At 42.9% G+C, this 21,683-nt stretch overlaps 1 protein-coding gene across 2 annotated transcripts in view; it reads left to right on the top strand.

Moving 5' to 3' along the window:
* Window positions 1–397: 397 nt before the first annotated feature.
* mon2 (Mon2 homolog, regulator of endosome-to-Golgi trafficking) overlaps window positions 398–21,683 on the top strand; it is an 85,211-nt gene continuing 63,925 nt past the window's right edge. Inside the window, exons 1-15 of one of the 2 annotated variants that reach the window (XM_022830356.2) lie at window positions 398–1,357; window positions 3,423–4,177; window positions 4,401–4,592; window positions 4,794–5,833; window positions 6,313–6,549; window positions 6,747–7,113; window positions 7,292–7,620; window positions 8,341–8,428; window positions 8,776–8,991; window positions 10,000–10,184; window positions 10,454–10,525; window positions 10,803–10,965; window positions 11,273–12,361; window positions 12,702–12,938; window positions 20,424–20,555. In XM_022830356.2, the coding sequence (XP_022686091.1) occupies window positions 4,064–4,177; window positions 4,401–4,592; window positions 4,794–5,833; window positions 6,313–6,549; window positions 6,747–7,113; window positions 7,292–7,620; window positions 8,341–8,428; window positions 8,776–8,991; window positions 10,000–10,184; window positions 10,454–10,525; window positions 10,803–10,965; window positions 11,273–12,361; window positions 12,702–12,938; window positions 20,424–20,555 (4,461 nt within the window). In that variant the 5' untranslated portion in view covers window positions 398–1,357; window positions 3,423–4,063. The remainder of the gene's footprint in view (window positions 1,358–3,422; window positions 4,178–4,400; window positions 4,593–4,793; window positions 5,834–6,312; window positions 6,550–6,746; window positions 7,114–7,291; window positions 7,621–8,340; window positions 8,429–8,775; window positions 8,992–9,999; window positions 10,185–10,453; window positions 10,526–10,802; window positions 10,966–11,272; window positions 12,362–12,701; window positions 12,939–20,423; window positions 20,556–21,683) is intronic. The other variant, XM_022830359.2, reaches the window with a different exon arrangement.

The raw sequence follows: 21,683 nt of genomic DNA, 5'->3' as shown, positions 1-21,683 counted from the left end.
TACACGGGCGGAGGGCGCGGTAAATTTGAACTTCTCTCTGCGGTAGATCCAAAACGCAGTTTGTTACTCTGCGAATAGTAGTACGTTTCTTACGGAGGCCAGGGCCGAAACAAAGCTATTGAACAGGTGTATCTCTGTTTTGTTTGTAGATGTCGGCTGAACGAATATGATTAGCATGTGACATTGACGGCTTCGGAATAGAGGAACGAATCGAGTTGATTACTGAACATTTTTTTGTTTTACGAGCGTAAGTGCTGTGCTTTGGACCGCCGAAGAAACAAGACTTAACAATTTCGTTAAATTCTGTGGTGCAAAACGTATTATTACCGTTACTTAGATACAAATGTTGCCATAGATCCATTATTACGTGTTTTTTGTCGCATACGATAGTTCTGCTATTTATTAGAAAAGGTGAAACCTTTATAAGATATAGCTACCTTCTGCCCGCTTTTGCTGGCTGCAGTTAATGCTCATGTTTTGAGACGTTGACGACAAAGAAGCCATTGGCCCCACTATCATTATCACAGACCCCAGTACCGTCCAGATGAGAAGCTGTTAAGCTGTGCGTTACGTTATCGTTGTGTTCGGTTTCCATTAATCAGAACTGTATCATTCTGCTGCTGTTGGTCGATCTGAGTTATCCCTGTAGACACGACGGCCTACACGACAGCGGCAGTAGGCCGCAACAGGGATTGTGCAAAGCGGGCGGCCAGGCTGATTTCTGCTGCTCCGTAGATTTTCGTAAGGAGCAAGTAGTAAAGCATTCTGCCACTGAAACTCCTACTTCGATCAGTGGCTACTGCGTGCAGTATACGTTCAGCAGCAGCAGTCAATAGCAGTGTTCGAGGATACAGCCCAGAATACACAAGAGTGGGCTAGTCGTGTGTTTTGAGTGGGTTTAGAAATCAGCGGTTAGCAGTGGGTAACAGCTAACCGAATTTGCTGAATAGCTGCTCATCTATAATAATCACAACGATTGTATAGTAATAATAATAATAATAACAAGAGCTAACGAGCAAGCAAAAAAAAGAAGCCAGTGCAAAAACCGAAGGCAGCCGATTCTACTAGTCAGTCACTTGCAGCTACGACAGTATCAGCAATGGTAGTGATTCTGGTCGTAGCCAACGTGAAGTGTCGCTTATGCACTTTGGTGTCTCGATGCTTTCGAAGGAATCAATAATAAAGCTAATATCAATAGCACAGCTAGACGTTAAATGAATGACTAGCGACTGCTGCGATTATTCAGCGTGCTCCATCAATAAGTGCTGTCATTGTCCTGTGTTCGAATAAGCCTGACCTGCGCGACGGACCTATCAACAATGCCGGGTGGTCACAGCCGTAACTCTGGCTCGTTCTGGTGAGTTCTGGGGGTACTAGGGCCAAACGACTGGGGCTAAGAAGAGCAACTGTTTTGCTGTATTGGGATTTCAATTATTTGCTCTTTGTGCTACTAATAGTAGTAAATCAAGTGGCCATACGAAACACAGCCGCAGACCAGTTCCTCGCGTTTGATCCGGGTAGTTGGTTTGACCACCGAGAGGGGGTAATCCGTTCATTCACCGGAAACCTACCAGTCGTACCAACTAGCCAATGTGGTACCGTTTCAACAAAGAGATATAATACCAGTAAGATTGAAGCGGCAGCTGTAGCTCAAGTGGTAATGTCTGAAAGAACGGTTGGACAATGGTGATATCTGTGAAGCATTATTTTTAGCATCTTCCAGTCTGTCTCTTTGTCTGGCGCACGTAATTTATTTATCGACTGGTGAAACTTGAACCGGCTGAGCGATTTCGTTACATGGCAACGGCACCGGCACTGGTTTTAGTTGAATGGGTTTCAAAAATTCGTGCACGCGAATGCGTCTGTGCTCTCGAGTCTTCCGCCCAAAGTCGATGCATGTAACACGTCTGTTTCATCCCCCTATATTTTTGGCTAGGGTCGTAGTTCTAAATTTGTCGCTTTAGTTAAATATCTGAACTATAAGTTAAAGTTCGGTAAACAAACTGACGAAATCAAAGATTGGCTGTAGCTCGGCCGACTGGTGGGAACGTACCGTGCAGCAGGGTTAAATAAACTAGATAAACCACACGGCTCCAACAACATCTCATAGGGTGTAATCACGCAAATAAACGAATTTAGAGCTATGAAGAGTAACACTGACACGGACTTGATGCTATGATACAAACGTAAGATAGCAGGGACTTGTAGTTACCTCCTTTCGGGTAAGTTGAGAAGCCTACCAGGGCTGAACCTCTACTTCCCTGCCTTCCAGTTCTACATGTTCTATGAACATTTGCTGCTGTAGGTCCGGTCATAGCAACATGTACCCGCACCACCATTTTCCATTAGAACTGATCCAGACCGTTCAACACTAGATGACAAGTACTTTTTTATAAAACGAGGCTAATTATTATAATCTAAAAAGTGACAGAATCCGTTTTTTCTTTTTCGGAGTTTCTTTTTCTTGTCGTTGCTCCGAAGAAGACTTTTTCGTAAATATGTATGTGACCTGATCGCTATTAACGACTGCATCTGTTGACGTTTCTAGGACGTTCTTTTATCGTTGGCCCTGTTTATACCCAAAATATTCAACTGCATTGAGAATATTTACTATTGAGCAGTGTGTGCGTCCGTGCACTTACGCTCAATTGCACGTGGCTTAACTACGCAGCAGTTACTATCACAGCCGGTGTTACTATTACGAACTATTATTCCTGTTGGAAAAGGAGGCTTGGACAATTAGTGACACGGAGCAGAGGACTTTTTTTTTACGTAGCCTAGTATATTAGCTTTATCTGTTTTAAGACTGTAGAATGTAGATATTAATACAAAGCTACAATCGACGAATTAGAAGTTGAGCACTAACGAAAATACTAGCCTGCATTGATCACCAACCAGCCAATGGTTATTTTTACCGGCGACCCCTACGGGTACTGTGGGGTATTTATTAATATGTAAAAGTGGAATTTACCGCCGGATTTCTTAAATAAATCGGGCATGCTTATTGCCGAAAAAACTGTATTGTACAACGTAAATAAATGTGGCACACGCCATTTTTATGAAATAACAAAAAAATCTTAAAAGAAAAAAATATATTTAAGCTCAGCGACCTGATGAAATATACATGTCGGCTTGGTCTTCAAAATCATGTTGGGTAGCTTAACCACTTACGATACGAACAATTCCTTTCAAAGACTTTTCGTTTTTAATTTACTAGTTCATATCAACGGCACGCCACAACTGTCCTCCTTAGTTCCTAAATAGTGGAAACTTGCAGAATTTTCGTGTGAGGTAGAGGTGGGTTCGTTTTTTTAAGTAGGATGGACAAGGAAACGTAAGGAAACGTAAGGATGGTATCTGCTAATCGAGAGAAGGAGACAGTAGCCATCAACATTCTGTTACTCGCTGCAACTCAATTACAGAGTTACACCACGAAAGCTCTCAGGGAGCGCAAGTCTTCTCAGGTAGAGAATTTCACTAGAGACAGTGATTCCAGCGGGTCCCTCCCACCACGATTACGTGAGACCATTCGCGACAACTCGAACTAAGCGTTGCCAGAAAACCGGACTTCTGCGTGTCGAAAACAAACAGCGACAGAGGAAAATCACTTGGGGCGTCCGCGGTATCAAGCAATGCAAATGACTATTATTTGCTACTAGAGTTTCCTGTATGTGTACGAGTCGCTTGTGCGCACACTGCAGATGTTTAGATTTGTATACGTGTGCACGTCTGCCTATCCGCTATAACCGTGCTTATTGTACAGCTGTCGTTTCACGACGAAGTTGTCGTAACGGAAGGGAACAGCAGCGACAAAAAGAAACTAGAGACGTCGCCAGGGCTATTTACGCGTGCCGCTTTGAAATAGTGAAGGTATTGAGCATAGGAGTGCAAAACTGTTACAGTTCATAATCTGCCGTTGTAGTGTGAGATCGAGACGGGCGGGTACGAGTTTGTCATTTTTGGCCCGTTGAAAGCCAGCGGCAAAGAGGTCTGTGCGGTTGTGCATTATCAGTTATAACGAGATATTAGAAATCGAAGCGATTTGTTATCAGACCGATAAAAAATGGGTAGCCGATCTGCGATGAACGCAACTGACAAGAAGTTGTTGGACAATCTACAATCTGATCTCCGACAGTTGTCCAATGAAGCCAAAAGAAAGTTTCCGGCCGTCAAGGAGGTAAGCAAATAGATACTAGAGGAAAATTAATGCTACTCAGTTTTATTATGCATAAGGTCGAAAGACAAATAAGGCCCAAAACAAGGTATACATTAAACAATGTAAGCGTTATTCAGTTTATTTTAAAGACTATTTTTCCAGCCGTCTATTGCCTGCACCAAGCTATTATACGTGGCTGTTGTTCAGCTAAAACTAATTAAGTTTACTGATCCGAATGCTTCAGGCGGCAGAATCCGGCATCGTAAAGCTTCGTAACGCGGCCACAAAACACGAACAGTTAGTGTTAGCTCTACGTTCTGATTCCCCAGAGATTCTGGAACCGTTCTTCGCGGGATGTGAGAGTAAACATCCGAAAATCGTCCAGATATCGCTAAACGCCATTCAGCGAATGATTAACATAAAAGCAGTTAACAATGTACGTAGCGCGGCGGGGTTGCAGCATTTTTTTTTGTTATAAATCGACACCGTCATTGTTCTATTATAGGTAGAAGGCGTCAAAGTGTCCGAGATTTGAGTTTCTGAACAAATTCTGCAAACTATGTATAACATTGCTGATTGGTACCCATCTAGTGCTACTTGTTAGATTATCATTGGTGCCTAACACATTTGATTGCAGTTGGCCGCTTCAAATATTGTCAACTGCCTGTGGAATCTGATGGAGACAGGTTTGGAAGAGGTCAAGATACTACAAACGATCACCCAGCTCCTGGTGACAACGGACTCCGTGCAGGACCATGTGCTCGCCAAAGCGCTCGTCATCTCGTTCCGTCTCCATTTCACGAAAAATTTGACCACAAACAATACAGCTAGCGCCACCATACGACAATGTGTTAACTGCGTCTTTGAGAGGGCCAGGGATCATCTTAAGGAGCGCACCGATTTGACAAAGGCCTACCAATGTGTAGACGAACTTAAGACAGGAACACATGCAGCCCCACCGTCACTGGCGCGACCGTCTGCTGATGCCTATTTATTGTTTCAGGACCTCACTTTCATGGTGAACGCGGAGCAACCCACATGGCTTCTTGGCCTTCAGGAAATGACGCGAAGCTTCGGTCTCGAACTGATCGAGGACATACTCGCCGAATTTTACCAGATTTTTATCACACATCCAGAGTTCACCTTTCTGCTAAAAGAGCGCGTATGTCCTCTTGTCATAAAGCTGTTTTCACCTAATACGAAGTTTCGTGCGCCCCAGCCAACACCGGGGGTTAGCCAAGAGAAACCGTTCTTCGCTATTTGCATGCGATTGATTCGTATCGTCTCTGTGCTAATTGCGAGATTCTATTCGTGTCTGGTCACCGAATGTGAAATCTTCCTCAGTTTGATCACGAAATTTCTCGATCCGGAAAAGGTGGAATGGCAGAGGGCGCTTGCGCTCGAAGTTATGTACAAGATGTGCTCACAGCCGGACCTACTCCGATGTTTTTGCATACACTATGATATGAAAGCACACTCATCAAAAATTCTCCAGGAAATCATCAATTCACTGTGTGTTTGTGTTGAGTCGTTATTCTTGCAAGATCAGATACCGACGCAACTTAATCCGGCGCAGCCCGGTCAGCCAATTCAGACGCCTCAGCCAGTATTCAACTACAAAGGCCGCGCTATGCCTCTTCTTCACAAAGTTACCCAGGGTCCACTCAAACCGTTGTTGTAAGTGTAGGCACAAGGACCAGCGTTTAATGATAATTATCTAATTAATTTAGTTGACAAAAGTTAGCGAGTACGCGTACATGTAGATGCCATGAGTAGCTGTTTAAGAGGGTGTGCTCTGAAACGTATATTTTTGCGTTGTGTTCCGCAGGAAAATGAATTAGCGTTTTCTATTTTCTATGATCACTGTAGGCTGTACCATATTAAGTTACGGTAGTTATGGGAGTTTAGATGTGGATCCGCCAGCTAATTCGTCATATTCATGTTTTTTTCTAGACCTCGGTGAGTATAAGAGCTGTCCGTCAAGTATTTTCAAACAGAATCAATTATCATTTAGATTTTTCTAATCCTGAAGTGCTGGTAAGCTGTGTCTGGAATAATTCTTGATTTACAACTGACATGTGAATGCGGTTGTCTGCTTAGTTCTAAAGAAGAACTTGGCTTGTTTAATAAGTTTTTCTTTATCTATTTGTCTGCAGCGCGGAAATGCTAGATAAAGTCGAACCCTCCGTTGTTCCTGAGGGCTACTGTCTTTCGATCGGTTACGTTTCCATTATCGAGATGATCACATCGATCACTAAACTAATTCACAAATACCAAAAGAAAAGCCCTACGACCGAAGAGGAAGCCACTGCGAATCAGGAACTGTGCATTCAGCTCGTACATTCATCCTGGGGTGGACTCATTTCGGTAATGGGTCTTCTACTCGAGACGAGGTAAGGAGGTGGTAGGTGAATTTTTTCGTCTTTTTCTGTTTTTATGATTAAAGCTAAAAGTGAATCGTTCAGCATAGTACTACCAATTAGTCATAATGCAAACCACAAAAAGTGAGAAAATTATCAGTACTCATATATATTATTAACTTGTTCTCGATCATAAAAACAAGAGCTCACTCAATACCCCGCTTTTACAGTTGTGACGAACAGATTACCGACACGCTTCTGACATGCATTACATCTTATGCGGTACTTTGTGGACAGCTGAACATGTGTACACCGCGAGATGCATTTATCTCAGCCATGTGCAAAGGATCCTTGCCACCACATTATACGCTTACCGTTCTAACAACGATTTATCAGTCGAGCTATATTTCGCCACGAACTGTCTTCGAAGCGGATTCTGTTGTTGATATGCGGCCTTCTCTTGGACCTTATCTAGGGTCGGGCGGTTCTCTCGATGGTGGGAGTGACATTGCACCACGTACCGATCAAATTGTAGCGGTCGGAACACCCTTGCCTACAAGATCGCTCCCGCAAGGAGCACATCAGGGTCCTGTTATGGTATGCATCTTATTACCATTGCGGCATTAACAAAACCGTGTAGTAGTATTATTATCATTTAAAATGGCCTTAAATCTAGTAATAATCAGTTCATGACTTATGAGCCCCATGTTTTGCCGAAGTGCAGGTGTGAAATTATAATTACAGTTTCCGTTTCTCACTGTCCGTTTTATTGCAGCTGACAGCCAAGAATCTTCAATGTATGCGGGCATTGTTAATACTGTCTCAATCCAACGGTGCAATACTCTCTACAGCGTGGCACATGGTGCTTACAACTCTTCAGCATCTCGTCTGGATTCTCGGTTTGAAGCCTGCTGCCGGAGGTGGTCTAAAGGCACCTCCCTCGGGAACTGCTGCTCAAGGAGGTGGGGCTTCGGCAGCTCAGAGTGGACCTAATGCCACCAACCAGGGTGTGGCCGGTCAGGGGGAAGCATGTCTAACCACAGCTATTACCAATGATCTCCCAGTACTATCCGCCATGCTCAGCCGATTATTTGAAAATTCTCAGTAAGTATTTTATCGTGGAATTAACGTAATTATGCTCACGTAATTATAATATTGGCAGCAGAAGTGTCTCAGAGATGTTTCTTGTTTTTACTACCAAAAATGGGAAAATTGTATCAGTTTTAAATTTCAGATCGTTGGTTGGTTGTAAAGGTAGAATTTTATGTCAGATTTGACAACGCCGAATAGTCTTTGCTCATTTTTCCAATTGTTATCATTGCCCTGGTAGCGCTAACAAATAGGCTATATATACATCAGTTATAGTTTCGACCTCGTCGTTGGTAACCATTTTGGGCAAACGCAGATCTAGGGTATGTAATTATTATAAATTTTATGACAAGAGAATTGTTTCTGTTACAATTTTGCACGCTGCCGTTCAAAAACAGCTACGTGCCATTGGCCGGAAGCGTATCACAGGTCTTCCATGCGTCGGAGTAAGTAGTAGCTAAATCGAAAAAACTACACTGAAGTTTACCACGGAGCCAATGGGTCGTATACATATAACAATTAACTAGGATTTTCAAAATTTAACACCGGATAAATCGACTCGGACTCGCATTTTGTGATTTCAACTATTGACGATAGTGTTTAGGGTAACTCTTCCCATTGATTTTGGAAATTTCGTCCGCCATTCAATTTTGTTAGTTCGTTCGAGCACGTTTTGGCGTGTTCATTCACGCTACCGGTTGCCGGCTTATGAAGTGTTTTTTTTCAAATTTACAGAAAACTGAGCGAAGTTGCTTTGCACCATTTGATTGATGCTCTCTGCAAACTTTCGCAGGAGTCTATGGAGCTGGCTTTTAGCAATCGGGTATGTTTGATCACTACCATTTTATACAATCTTTACAATTCCTAGCGAAGACTTTGCTAATCACAGTTTCGGGTAGGTACGCTTTGGGAAGGAAACGACTCAGCTGTCAACTCTTCAACCGATAAGATAAATATTTTGTCAGCTTTTAATTGTATAGCTAAAAATTAATACGTTTCAGTAATGCTAAACATTCGTGTTTTTTTTTAGACAGGGAGCAAAATGGACGTGGGGCAGATCCCGCCGGTTAAATCTAAGACCAGATACGAACATATATTGGAAAGCAGCCTAAATAACACACCTTTATTTTTTTACTTTGTCGTTAAACTTGGATCGATGCATTGTTCTAGGAGCCTTCCCTGTTTGCTGTGGCAAAATTATTAGAAACAGCATTGGTGAATCTTGGTAGAGTAACAGTTTTTTGGCGTCCGTTAAGTTCTCATCTAAATGAAGTTTGTCAACATCCTCACACAACGATGCGCGAGTGGGGTGCCGAGGCACTCACTTATCTCGTTAAGTCGGCTTTAAATTGCAAGGAATATAACCCACCACTGGCTGAAAACCCGGTAAGATTTTTTTTGTTTTATTACAAGTTTTCATACTTGTGATCAAGGTTAGATAGGTAGGCCTTGTTTTTTTAGCGCTAACTACCAATGTATAGATAACGAATCGCAGCCGGCGCCGTGTACATTATTAAAACGACCAGAGTTATTGATGTTGCATGGATGATTTGGCTTTGAATTCAAATAGAAACTTGTGACCTCCTTTTGGCACAGTACGAATACGCAGGTAACCAGAAATACTCGACTGCTCGTTTCATACAAAATACATGTATTTTAACTTCAATGTGTTTGTCTTCTGAGAATAAGTTAACGAGTCTCGAACGATTCCTTTGTTTTCTCTAGTATTAGATGCTTCGGATGGCTATGAATCAGTGAGACTGCAATAACTGTCTGGGATATATGTTGATGTCTAGCCAAGACAATGCGCTTATAGTACTTATAGTAGATATTTTTGTCAGAAAAAAAAACGCCCACATAACGCGTAAACGTAACCACTACAGTACGACTGGTAAACGCTTGAGCTGGTATCTCACGACCGTAATTGCATTATTAACATGTATGAGTAATGTTAATGATAATACTTAATCCGACTGTAATAATAATTCAGGCCATCGTATGATATGTTGAAGCGGAGTGCAAATGCTTTCGCCTAGCGTCTGCCTGATCTGTTTACACGAAAGTCCTTTGGTTCTAGGCAAGCTAACAATATCCTTCGTCGGAAATGGCTGACGTGACTAGAGACAACAATTTTCGTCGTAACACATGCACTCAGTGGGCCTCTAACAATAATCTTTTTGCCCCAAATGGACTGGCTGTGTGTAAGATCAGCCCATTCACCCACTCTTAATTACACTTAGCAGCGGCCCCATAAGTATCTTTAAGCGAAATCTAAACTTCTTATTTGTTTTTTCTTGATATATTATTCGGTGAACCTAAATCTTGGTTTGTCCGCTTGACATGCTTGCTGCGGTGTACTGCCTCGTCATGATTTCCCTATCCGACGGACGACAGGCTCTTCAGCAAATGTTATTAGCTCCACTGGTCGACATGGGGGCGACGACTTTGCATTTTGACATCAGGGCAAAGCAGATCGAGTGTACTTTGGCAATTTTACATGCGGGAGTTGCTGGCGAGAGCCTTAGCCATGGATGGCAGCAGATACTTTCGATCATCGGAAATATCACCGACAATCAGGGGTATGATCTAGATCGTATGAAGTAGATAGTTTTTTTCATATTACATGCACACAAAATTCCAGTGGCTTCGTAGTCTTATATAGAATCAACAGGCCGGCCAGGGTGCATTGGGATATAAAATAAAAAGTTTACTTAAACTACAATTTTAAATTTAAAGTCTTTTTGCATCGTTAAACGTGCAATGGGTTGCCGAAATTTTTTGCTACGAACATTTCTGTGTCTATTGTCCCCCAAGTCTGACTTTCGTTATTTCTGGGAAATCATTGCAGTGTAATCTGCGTGGGCGAAAAAGACGCCGATCCTCACTATCCACTTCTCGTCGCTAAAAATTGCACGACAGGGTAAGTTGATAAGTTTCTATGGTCCTTGTTGTTGGGAGCCTTTATGGTCCCTTGTATTGGTCCGGGGTGTTGTAAGGAGTCAGTGGAGTAATCAGGTCCAATGCATAGCTAGATGCATTAAGTGACAATACAATTTTGTCAGTTTTTATGTGCACATATTATACTAAATAACGCAGCTCTTTCTTCGTCTATAGGTAAATAAGAAGAAACGATTCAATTAAATCAATCTATTTGTTTGGTCTCTTTGAATGTGACATTCTCTTTGCGGATTCTACAGCGAAGCTCTGGTACGGTCAGCGTTTCAGTGTCTTCAACGGGTGGTCGCAGACTTCCTGCCAATCATGCCGTGCTCATCTCTACAGCTCTGCATTCAGACGGCAGCAAAGTTCGGTCTTCAAACACAGGATCTCAATGTCTCCCTTACGGCTATTGGACTATTGGTAAGCATACTTTTTATCACGCATGTTCCAACAACAAGGATGACAATTTCACATTCTTATGTCACTTACTTATTAGTCCATTGCTCTACAGTTATTGAATTTATAATCAATACATTGTTATTCTGTGTTATTAAATGTCCTCCCATCAAACACGTTGTTAATTTTGTTCAGGGTGTGTAAAAAAAATGACTACTACATTTATATCAATATTATACACCTCCATCTGTCATCATACACGATTTTGTATCAATCGTACCAGTTCTCTCCTTTTCATAACCGACCTATTTGTGTTTATTCTATTTATTAGTGGAACATCGCCGATTATCTATATCAAAATAAGCAGCGGGTATCCAATGAGCTAGGACAGGCGGGTTGCGTCCTGTTATCCGTAGGCTCATCAAAGGAGAGCACCCCAACAGGTGGGTCCCCGAGCAGAGAGTTGACAGCCACGCTGCCTCCATTTGACCAGTTGTGGATGACACTGTTCTCTTCGCTGGGTGACCTCTGCGTCGATCCAAGGTCAGCGGTGCGAAAATCTGGTGGACAAACTCTCTTTTCAACAATCAACGCGCATGGCGGCTTGCTCGAACAGCAAACCTGGCAGGCTGTCCTATGGAACGTATTGTTCCCACTGCTCGACCGGGTGCGAAATCTTTCAGGCAGTGCGTCAACGGAAAAAGTGACGGATATGGCAGGTAACATATTGATTCACCATTCGCGCAATACGGCCCAAAAGCAATGGGCTGAAACGCAGGTCCTGACATTAGGTGGCGTTGCGCGCGTGTTCTACGTAAAACGCGACATATTACAAAGTCTAGGCGATTTTGGCCGAGCCTGGGCACTCCTTCTCGAGTTTATTGAGAACTCGGCATTGTCAAAAAACAATGAGGTGTCCCTGTCCGCGTTGAAGAGCTTCCAGGACATGCTACACATGACGTCTCGGGGGGGTAGCACCGCCCCACCGAGTAACATTGCGGCCAGTGTTTGCGGTGACTCGATGTCAAGCGCTGCGTCATTCAATGGCGATAGCGGCCTCGAATCACTTTCTACCGATCGAGTGTCTGAAGAGGTGATGTTGTGGGAGACCGCTTGGCGTGTTTGGTGCACCATTGGGCTGAACTCAACGCAGGCTCCTGCCGAAGGCGATCAACAGGAAATGTTCATTCCATCGCAGCCCTTCTTGACCGCGTTGATCCACATCTTTCCGCTACTATTTCAGCATATTAAGTCACGTTTCCAAGAGGCCGATCTGCGTAAGTTGTGCCGAGTCCTTGAAAACGCATCGGCAGTGCCGATGCACGCGGATACCGCACCTTTCATTTTACCATCACTTACTGATGTCGTACTTAGTCCGCTACAGGAAGCGATCCTGTCGACGATCGACACGATACAAAGGGTAAGTGAGAAATTTAGCTTCTTGCCGAGTCGGTACCCCAGGCTAATTTTTTCCTCTTTATGTAGACCAATATTTCGAACGTCGCATCTGGCACTACTGCCGTGCAACGTCGCTTCAGACAACTGGGTCGTAGCATGCGACGAAATGTGTTTATGTCCTGTCTCGAACCTAGAGCACTACGTGTCCCTAAGTTAGGGGGTAGATACGTTACCACTGCAGAATTAGGGGTACATGCTCTGGGTGTGCTAATTTCTGTTTCTTCAAATGCGCAAAATCAAGCTATAAACAAATGTCAAACAATATACGTCAACAAAATCGTTGCGGTGATTTTCTATTGTAGGAAATTCTCTTCTCAGCGTGTGCTCACTTATGGGACATGCTGCCGGTCTTATTTGAACAACTGTTGCGGTTCAGCGCGTACGCTTGTCAAGCGCCATCTTTCGGCGCATTTACTCCACCCTGCAATACTTCCGGTGCAAGTGGTAATAGTGCGAACAGCGGTCCTCATGGTCTCGAGCATCATCTTAATAATAACCACAACCACACAAGCAATAACCTTGCCAACAACAAACCCGTTGTAAGTAGTCGAGATAGTCACCTATAATTACCTGGGTTGAAGGTTAGGCAATTTTTCTGTTATGCCTCTATATATATATATATATATATATAGGCACAAACCGTGCCTCTGTCGTGCATGTTGTCCAGGGAGGAAAAATTTATCGGAGTAATGTTTGTTGAAGCATAAGTAATAAAATTATTTGAATTGAGCTGGGCAGAAATGCCGAAGGATTTATGCCTCACATAGGTTAGGTTCTCCAGACTGACCAAAAGCCATCTTATCGTATTTTATTTAGAGAGTGCAGTCTCCCGTATTTGTTTTTCACCAGGGGAGATAATTTAAAATGCTACGAACACTATGGACGCAGTTTTATTCGTTTTTGAACCCAGATTGGACTCTAAGGTTGACTGGCTTGTTATGTTTAAGATGGTTATACATTATAGATAAATGTGGGGACCTATGGAATTACCCCGTGTTTAAAACCAATACCAAGCTCTACCCTGGTCGGTTTTGTCTGATTCTAACTAAATATGGCAGCTTTTCAAACATTAAAAAGCATTATGAAGAGCACAAGTCTGTTTATAGAAATTTTACATTTTCGATCAGAAGCCATAGCAGCTTTGAGGCGAGTCTGGAAAGTTTCGAATTCTCATAGAAGGATTATTGTCCACGTGCGTGTTGTTACCGGTCAAATAGTCGATTAAATAGAAAAAATATTTAAATATACGACGAGTAGTTGAAGACAGTACGGCTTATCTCATTTATGGTACAACAAGCTTTGAACTAGTAAAGCTGCCTACAGGTGACCTTTACAGTGTCTTTTAAAGCATGTTGATCAATCTGGGAAATTCTGGCATTTTTCTAACACTGAAGATACTACATGAGTATATGGAGACATGGAGCTGTATTGCACCTAATATTAAATAGATATTATATAATTTTTTTTGTTTTTTTTTAAATATAAGAATTTTATAACACACGTATGTATCATATTTAAGTGCGAGTGGGTACAATTCTGTACAGAAATTTACAACGCTGAACTCGTACTTTAGCACCCTTACCACGCCTTCGGTCTGTACTCTCTGGTCCTAATTAGGTATGCAAGCTCCCCGAACATTACCTATACTTAATAAAAAGAAGACAGGCCGGCGCGTAGGACTACTTACAATATGTAGCTTTGTAATTAGCTCTCTTTTGTGCGTGTCGAAAGTTTGGCCATTGCAACGTTCGACACGCACAAAGTTTGAATCTGAAGATTTGCAGACCTATTTCTCACAGAATATGTGTCATCTGAAAGGCCAAGATATGATTCCTTTGACAAAAGGAAGAGTAAAAACAAGTAAAGGTTTGTGAGGCGGAAGGTATTGTGTTGAAAGGAGCGAAGTTTCAGAATGTGAAACCGTGGTTTTTGAGCACACAGTAGATTCTAACTTCCATCGAACTTACATCACAGATAAGCGCCCCTATACTACTTCGATTTTACTCCGAATTTCCATATATTAGTTACGTTAGTTTACTTCTTGAAGAAGTTTTTTGAACATCTGTTATTAGCAGAGCTCTGTAGCTAAATGTTAAATCGGTTTGATTTATAAACTTCTGTTAATAATTGAGAAATGATTAGAAAAATAGTTCTATGCAGCCGCTATCAGAGCTTTGAGCCAGCATCCTCTACACACACATGAGACGCCCAGGATGAACCTTCTATTGCTCGATGTGTCGTTCTGCTTAAGCAGACAGACCATCGGCTTATGGACGTCATGCAAACTGCATGACGTCCATGAGCCCCTGACTCTCTTTCCGGCCCCTCCTACGTGCATCATCGTTTTTCTGTTCGAAACCGAACTTAATTTATTTCTCAATAAAAGCAATCCGTATTCGTGTAGTCTGGCTTAAAACATTAATATACAAATGATACTTATATTGCGGAAGTGATTGAGTAGTATGAAGTTGATAGCCCTTCGGGTATTTTTGTTCTAACTACTCGATAGCAGTGGTTTTGGTGATGCGCGTATAGGGGGTATGGCGGTGAAGCCGGGTCGGGACTAGATTATGCAAGGCCTCAAAGACCCTGGGAAAAGCTAGGCACAGCAAGGCGTGTGGCTGATGGTGACGATGTCGTCGGTAGTCTGTACCAGCATCAGCACAGGCCTTCTTTAGTAGTAAAAGAAGCAGTAGCGGTCACGGTAGTGGCATCAACAAAGACACAACTCCGGAGCGGCGCTCATATCATCCTTTGGTTGGTCGGTCGGCCGAAGTTGCGGCAATAATCCTACGAGAACAAAGCGTGCGATGGTTGACAACGGCCTTCGTATATGGCTTCTTTTCTTCTCAGGGTCCTTTCTTTTTTGTTGTTCGGTGACAAAATAGCTGACGCCGCTAGTGTATTCGCAGGCACCAACGCTACCCGATACCCCCAAATACCCCTGAGCTTTTTCGTTCAGCCCTGTTGGAACACCAAGCCATACCGTCGTTGTCATTTGTTGCAACAGATGCAACGACCCCTGTTCCTGATACCAGTAGCACAGTACGGCCTCATGCGAATCGCGACCTTAAATTGTCCAGAACGGTTTCCTTTGGCGAAACCACCAACGAAATTGTACCACTCTGCCGTCTCTTTTCCGATGTTCGCTCGCTTACCAGAGAAGCCTTTTCTCTAGTCCCTAGAGGTATTCCCTCGTGTGTCCTCTCATTGGCTCACATTCCCCGTTTATTCTGGCGATGCTATAGCTGCTACTGATGAGCAAGCGAGTGCTGGTACAAATGCCTCTTAGAGGATTGCGCCACATAAGGCAGCTTGCGTATGGCCATGTCCGTGCAACAAGCACTTTGTAGACTAGCATGGTTAGCCTAGCTGGCTAAGGGAAACGATTGGAAAAGGAAGGAAGGCAAACGAGTCTAGTGAGGTATGGGGTATAGCAACGAAAGTAATGGGGTATAGGGTGAAGGGGAAAAATTGGCCCTGAGTGAACGACTAGTGAAGGCCATGTCGAAGCGAGTGGACACTGTACAGGCCACTTTAGTAGCCGGCCTCGTTGCTGCGTCTCGTCTGGCTGTCTGCCCCGGTAGTCACATTCACCGATCTCCGACTATTATAGTGAGGCGGTGCTACTTAGTAATGCCATACATCCCATCCTGCACATAGCATAACCTAATCCAATGTAACCTAACGCCAGTGTTCTCTTGCTTGTTGGGATCAGTTTTTCTCATTTTTGCTTAAACACTTCGGCCAGCCACTCGTCGAACCAAATGCTTCCTCTATCCGCTGGCACCTACGAAACCTTAGCTAGAAACGATCGCGCATTCCCGTCAGAAACACCACAATAAGCGTTTCAGGCTCAGTCCAAGCTTTAGGCGTTCCCATTCACCACCCTAGAATTCGGCAGCACTTGCCGCGACACGACGGAAAAAGGACTGCTTTACATCAGGAATTCTTCGTAACATCTGTGTATACTACATATGAGCTCTCTCTCTGTTTCCATATACACATGCAACATTTCTACACATACTTTTACGTACGTATACATATTAACTGCGTAGACTATCAAAAGTCCTCGGATGTGAAAGGGGCGCTTCACCAATGGTGCGCATCCGTCAGAGTATAGTGATGGGGTCTCAAGGAAAAATGCTATGAGAAGGGTGGCTACCGAAGTCGCTGTTAGTGCTGCTGTCGCAGGGGACCGCAGGACCATCTCGTATGTCCGCCACAACGGTACGGTGTTTGGAGCATTAGCTGGAAAGGCCTGGTGGTATTTTATTCATACAGCTTTTCCACGTCTCTGTCTAAACTTGGGCACGAGAGATATCGTCGCCGACGCGAGTAGTGCCATGTTATGTACCACCCTGGATCGCTGCCTGGGTGTTATCTATATATATACGGGACGACTACAAATGATCCGGATTTTTGCTTACGATTTGTCTTAAACTGCATCTTAAAAAACAGTAATTTCAACTAAATGTTTAGCATGAGTTAAAAAAAGCGTCCTTCGTTATACTTACTTAGTCTACTTGTTACTCACGCAACTATAGTTTTCATTTCGGTTTTACTTAAACCACTAATCAGCTTTTTTAAAAACATTCCCTCTCTAGTTTACAAATAACTTAATGATAATTGCGCGTAAAGCGATCTTAGTATGTGTGAACTAGTTAGTATAGCTTAAATATGCTACATAAAAAAAATTTTAGCTAATTTCGGATCAAGAAATACATCAAAAAAATACGAGGACTCAAAACAGCCAAAAAATAGATGGCCAAAGCACCAGCGGTTAATCTTTCCAAAAGACTAAGGGCTCTCCGATACGGCCTTGCTTTCTTTTTAAAAGACCGAAGTGTATTAGGCATGGCTTTGAATCATTACGAGCATTTGGTTCTAGACCTTATTGGATATCTTCCGGTTTGTCTCACGGAAATCTTTCTCAGTTACTTGAAAGCCGCGTCAAAAAGAACAATGATGTACCCCCCCCCCCCCCCTTAAAATTAAGTTTTTCATCTTTGCGGGGATCCGTACCTTGAAGATAATAGCTGATCTGTACTCAGATTTCGATGAGGACACTGTAAGCCTGCAGTTTGTTCTAAAACGTACTGTCTCGTTTTCCAGTACCATGTGTAGGAGATTAATCCTTGCCCGCTTCGATACATATCCTGCTAAAGTTTAACCGAAATTAACAGGACTATTATATGTTAGTAGTATTTTTCTTTGTACATACGTGTATATATTTTTCGTTTACCCTGGTATTTCTGTTGTTATTGCTCTATAAGGACGAGCTATAAAGCGGACTAACTGCGTTTACGTCTGTTCTGGTGCTTAGTATCTGCAACTGATCGCAGTGAAAATAGAAGTGAGTCATCAAAGCCGAGATGCGATTTAATTGTAGGATGGGCAAAGTAACTATCACTCCTTGACTTAAATTAAGGACTGGTAGTTAGGAGGAATGGTTGTTAGGACAAGCGCAACAAATGTCGAGATGCACACGTGTGCGCATCAAGAAATTCGTCCTCAGTAGCTAAAGATAAGGTCCCGGTCTGAGCGTATAGAGCAGGACTCGCTGAGTCACAGCAACAGCACAACAACGTTGACGATAATCGCTTGAGCTCATTGCAGCGAATCCTGGACGACTGTTAACTGAGAGTCAGCACAGTTTACCGGATGTCATTGTGGTTCGTGCGGCGGAAACTACTATTTTTTTTTGACTACTCGGAAGCCTGAAGGATGGATCAGAACTTTGGAGATAGCAGAAGCTATATACGACTGCTCACGTAAACGCCTGCTAGGGCTTGAGTATCAGTCTTTTTCAAGTCCAGCTTTGTACTGGTTCAAATCCGCTGTGGACAGCAGAGAGACCTGGGTTAAAACACCATCTCATGGGAAGGAATATTCTTTGTTATGGTGCGCAGAGTCGTTTCTGCGCTAAATATAGCCGCGGTAAAAGCATTAATGCGGCACGAAAGAAAGGATCCGATTCGGATGCGAAGTTTGTTAAGACCTGCCATAAAGTTAAAAGGCACTGAGTTGGCAAACGTCAGAAAAATGCGAGGGTGAACGAAATTATCGTTAGACCCGATACAAGAACACATTTTTGGTGGGGGCGGTGGTACGCACACTCGATAAAGGAGCAGATTTTTAGGGGGTGGGGTACGCACTCGTTAACCAAGTTCTGTTTGGAATTAAAGCGGTTCCAGGTCCAGGCCGTGGCTCTGTGCTGTCACTTGGGGGACAGGTGGATGTGCAGGCGTTCAGTAAACTACTGAAGCGCTTTCATAATGACTCCGGCATATGGCCGCAGGATACCAAGATGACGGCTCAGTGTGAACGTTGCTAAAGCCTAGGGGGTCGAAAACATATTACGAGACCTGTTTCCGTTCAGGGTACCTGCAGTTACAAAGGAAATCAGCTGCAGTGGACGCTGGGGTTCGTACGCTGAAGCCCAAATCGGTGTGTTCTCAGCAGTCGAAGCCAAGAAACACTGGGGTTTGAACATACAGAGCAGACTTCTAGAAAGAACTAATTTAGATCGCGAGAAATACTAGGCCGTATGTTGAGACACATATGTGGATAGGCTGAATGTTATGGCATATATTAGGACAATTAAGTTTCTCTATTATCGCATCACCTGCATATTTGACTCAATTAGCTTTGAGCAAGTCTACTTGACTGTTCCCTTTGATGAGCATTCCTGTGTATATGAGTCAAATGTTAGATAATTACTTCAAAGACAATAATCGTCAAGAAAATCTATTTTGTTTCTATGCAACGAGAATAATCGAAAAGGCAATTACTCTAAATAACAGCGTACGCTGGTATTATAACTCCTGGATTGGCTGGCAGTGCTTATATACAGAACTTACTAGTTCCCAGATTTAATAGATCGGTAAGTGATGTCTGGTCGTCTGCTTTTCGATCGACGGGCTCTGTTTTTGGTCGACATATGTGTATTTGATTACGAGGAATGTTCGAGTATCGTTATTAAAATAGGTAGGCTACGAGCGCAGCTAAGACGGGCTCGAGGGATCGGCTTGACGGAAAAATAAATTTAATAATCAAACCCAATAGTATTTTGTCAAAGCGTTTCTCGTTTCAAAATCAGGTTGTTACGGAAACGGAGTCGCTTCGTGAAGGGGATTGTAAATTTTGTATCTACATTACCTCGAAATTGGTGCGGCTAGTACCTTCAACGCTTGAGGGAAGCGTCTGACTAGTGTTGTAGAATTATAGAGCGTGTTTTCGTCAATCGATTAGTCACAATAGAGTATGGAACACTGTATCAGTATTTTTTCTGAGCGACTATGCCATTACATCCCTATCTGTATCAGATAGACTTAATGTTCGAGAAAGACGCGCTTCATTGTTGGGGTCAGCACGTATGCATCATGTAGGTTTCTACTGATCTAAGCATTATATAGAAGCGTTAAACAAAGAAGATATCTGCGAGTATTTGAGAATGAACTACAATATTTAGGTAAACGTGGTCGATCACTGCCCGATTGCATAGTGCATTTGGCAAGACAGAGCTTACCTTCGTCAGTTTGCCCCCAAAGTGAAACACATAAGAATTCTGGTGGAAACGAGTCCAGGGGGTCATAATATTTGGTATTGATGAGGATTGTGCGCTACACGTTACTTTGTATATAGAAGGTGCGAACGGTAAGTGGGTCTCTTTATCGGAGAACTAAGTGCTGAACTGAGTGGAATAGAAATAGGCCAAATAAAAAGGTGGAATTGCCACCCAAAGCAGAACGTTTTGACTCATATAGATTATCGACTGACAGCCCTAAGACTACCTGTGTGTGACATAAATTAAAAATCAAATGATAAAAGCGAAGCTTTATTTCTTATCTATAAGTCTTAAACTTTTCCTTACCTAAACAAAATGACTACATGCGACCTTCGTGAAGGCAAATATTTGCTTCGTTGGATGGCAATGCCTATATAAATTAGACATGTATGTATTTTTGCTTGCTTTCTATTTTTGGTGCAACGACTTTCGTCATCGACGATGAGGAGCACAGACCACCGATTGGATCACAATGAGTTTTGTACCGTTCGGTGAACGCGCAATGGAAATGAGTGTATCATTGTACACGCAAATCGCGAACAAACGAGCTGTCATCCAGGCACGCATCCTTCATTCCATCGTCAAGGTGAGTGTAACAGGAGTTAATCTTCTGGGAACTGAGTTAGCTCCAGTTCGGGCAATAGCGAAAATATGAAAAGGTAGACGTTTATAAGCAGCGAGACTTTCAGTTGCAACGTGCCTAGCTATTAACCTACCACGTATAGTGACCTAAATTCGGAACAGGACGTAGACAGGGTTCGATACGTGCCGAAAGGGGACAGCCGCCTGGAGCAATGCTAAAAGGTTTAAGTGTAGGAAGTAAAGTTCGAACTTTTTTTTAGCCGCGAAATGCTGACGCGATCCATTTTTGTAAGGTTTCTTTTTATTCAGCTATTATTCAGCGAATAGGTAGCGGCTAGGCAGACATTTCCCTTTCAGTAGAAATTCGCATTTAGATCGTATGTGCCATACGGATATTAAACGAACTGCAATCGCGGTTTGTTGTAAGCTTAATTAAATATTCATAGGAATATAGGCATTAACAGGAAGGCACGCTTTACGCCAAAACTTGATAGATAAAACTTTAATATTAAATAAATAGGTAAACGAATGGTGGGCTAGTGCCGGGCAACATAATGATAACTGTAACTTAGATAGACTCCATCAAATGAGTATTGGTTAGACGTTTGTCTGCCATTAGCTAGTAGAAGAGAGAAGGAACATGAGGTAAATAGAACATCGAGTAGAACGTGCGCATCGATATAGAGGGAACAAGCTAGTCCATTCATTATTACTGCCATACACTCGTTTAACAAACCTTTCCGAAGCCTTGCATTCGTACTACGAAATCTGAAGATGTCACCTGGTATCTGCTCTGTGCTATGGATTGGCACAGGGTTTCTCCTGTTTTCCGCACTAGCAGTTTGTTCTACAATACCTGCGAATTTCTCATGCTGCTAGTACTACGGATCACTTATTCCATACTTGAAACCATCATAGCCTCCATGTCTGTGATGTCGCGTATCTACACCACAGCTCATAGACATGTTTTGGGACTGAATCGATAGGTAACTTGCTAGAGTCCCTCGCTCGTTTGCTGGTTCCACAATGTCTAATGCGAAAAGTAACAGCAGAGGCCAAACCAACTAGATATACACTTATGAGGACATATCGCTACTGTTACTCGCTAAGCTAGAACGGAGGAACAGGTCCT

Source organism: Varroa jacobsoni, unplaced genomic scaffold (genome assembly GCF_002532875.2).
Source record: "Varroa jacobsoni isolate VJ856 unplaced genomic scaffold, vjacob_1.0 scaffold_266, whole genome shotgun sequence".
NCBI classification, from domain to species: Eukaryota; Metazoa; Arthropoda; class Arachnida; order Mesostigmata; family Varroidae; genus Varroa; species Varroa jacobsoni.
The sequence above is the reverse complement of the archived record's forward strand: the minus strand, read 5'-3'. Positions and strand labels throughout refer to the sequence as shown.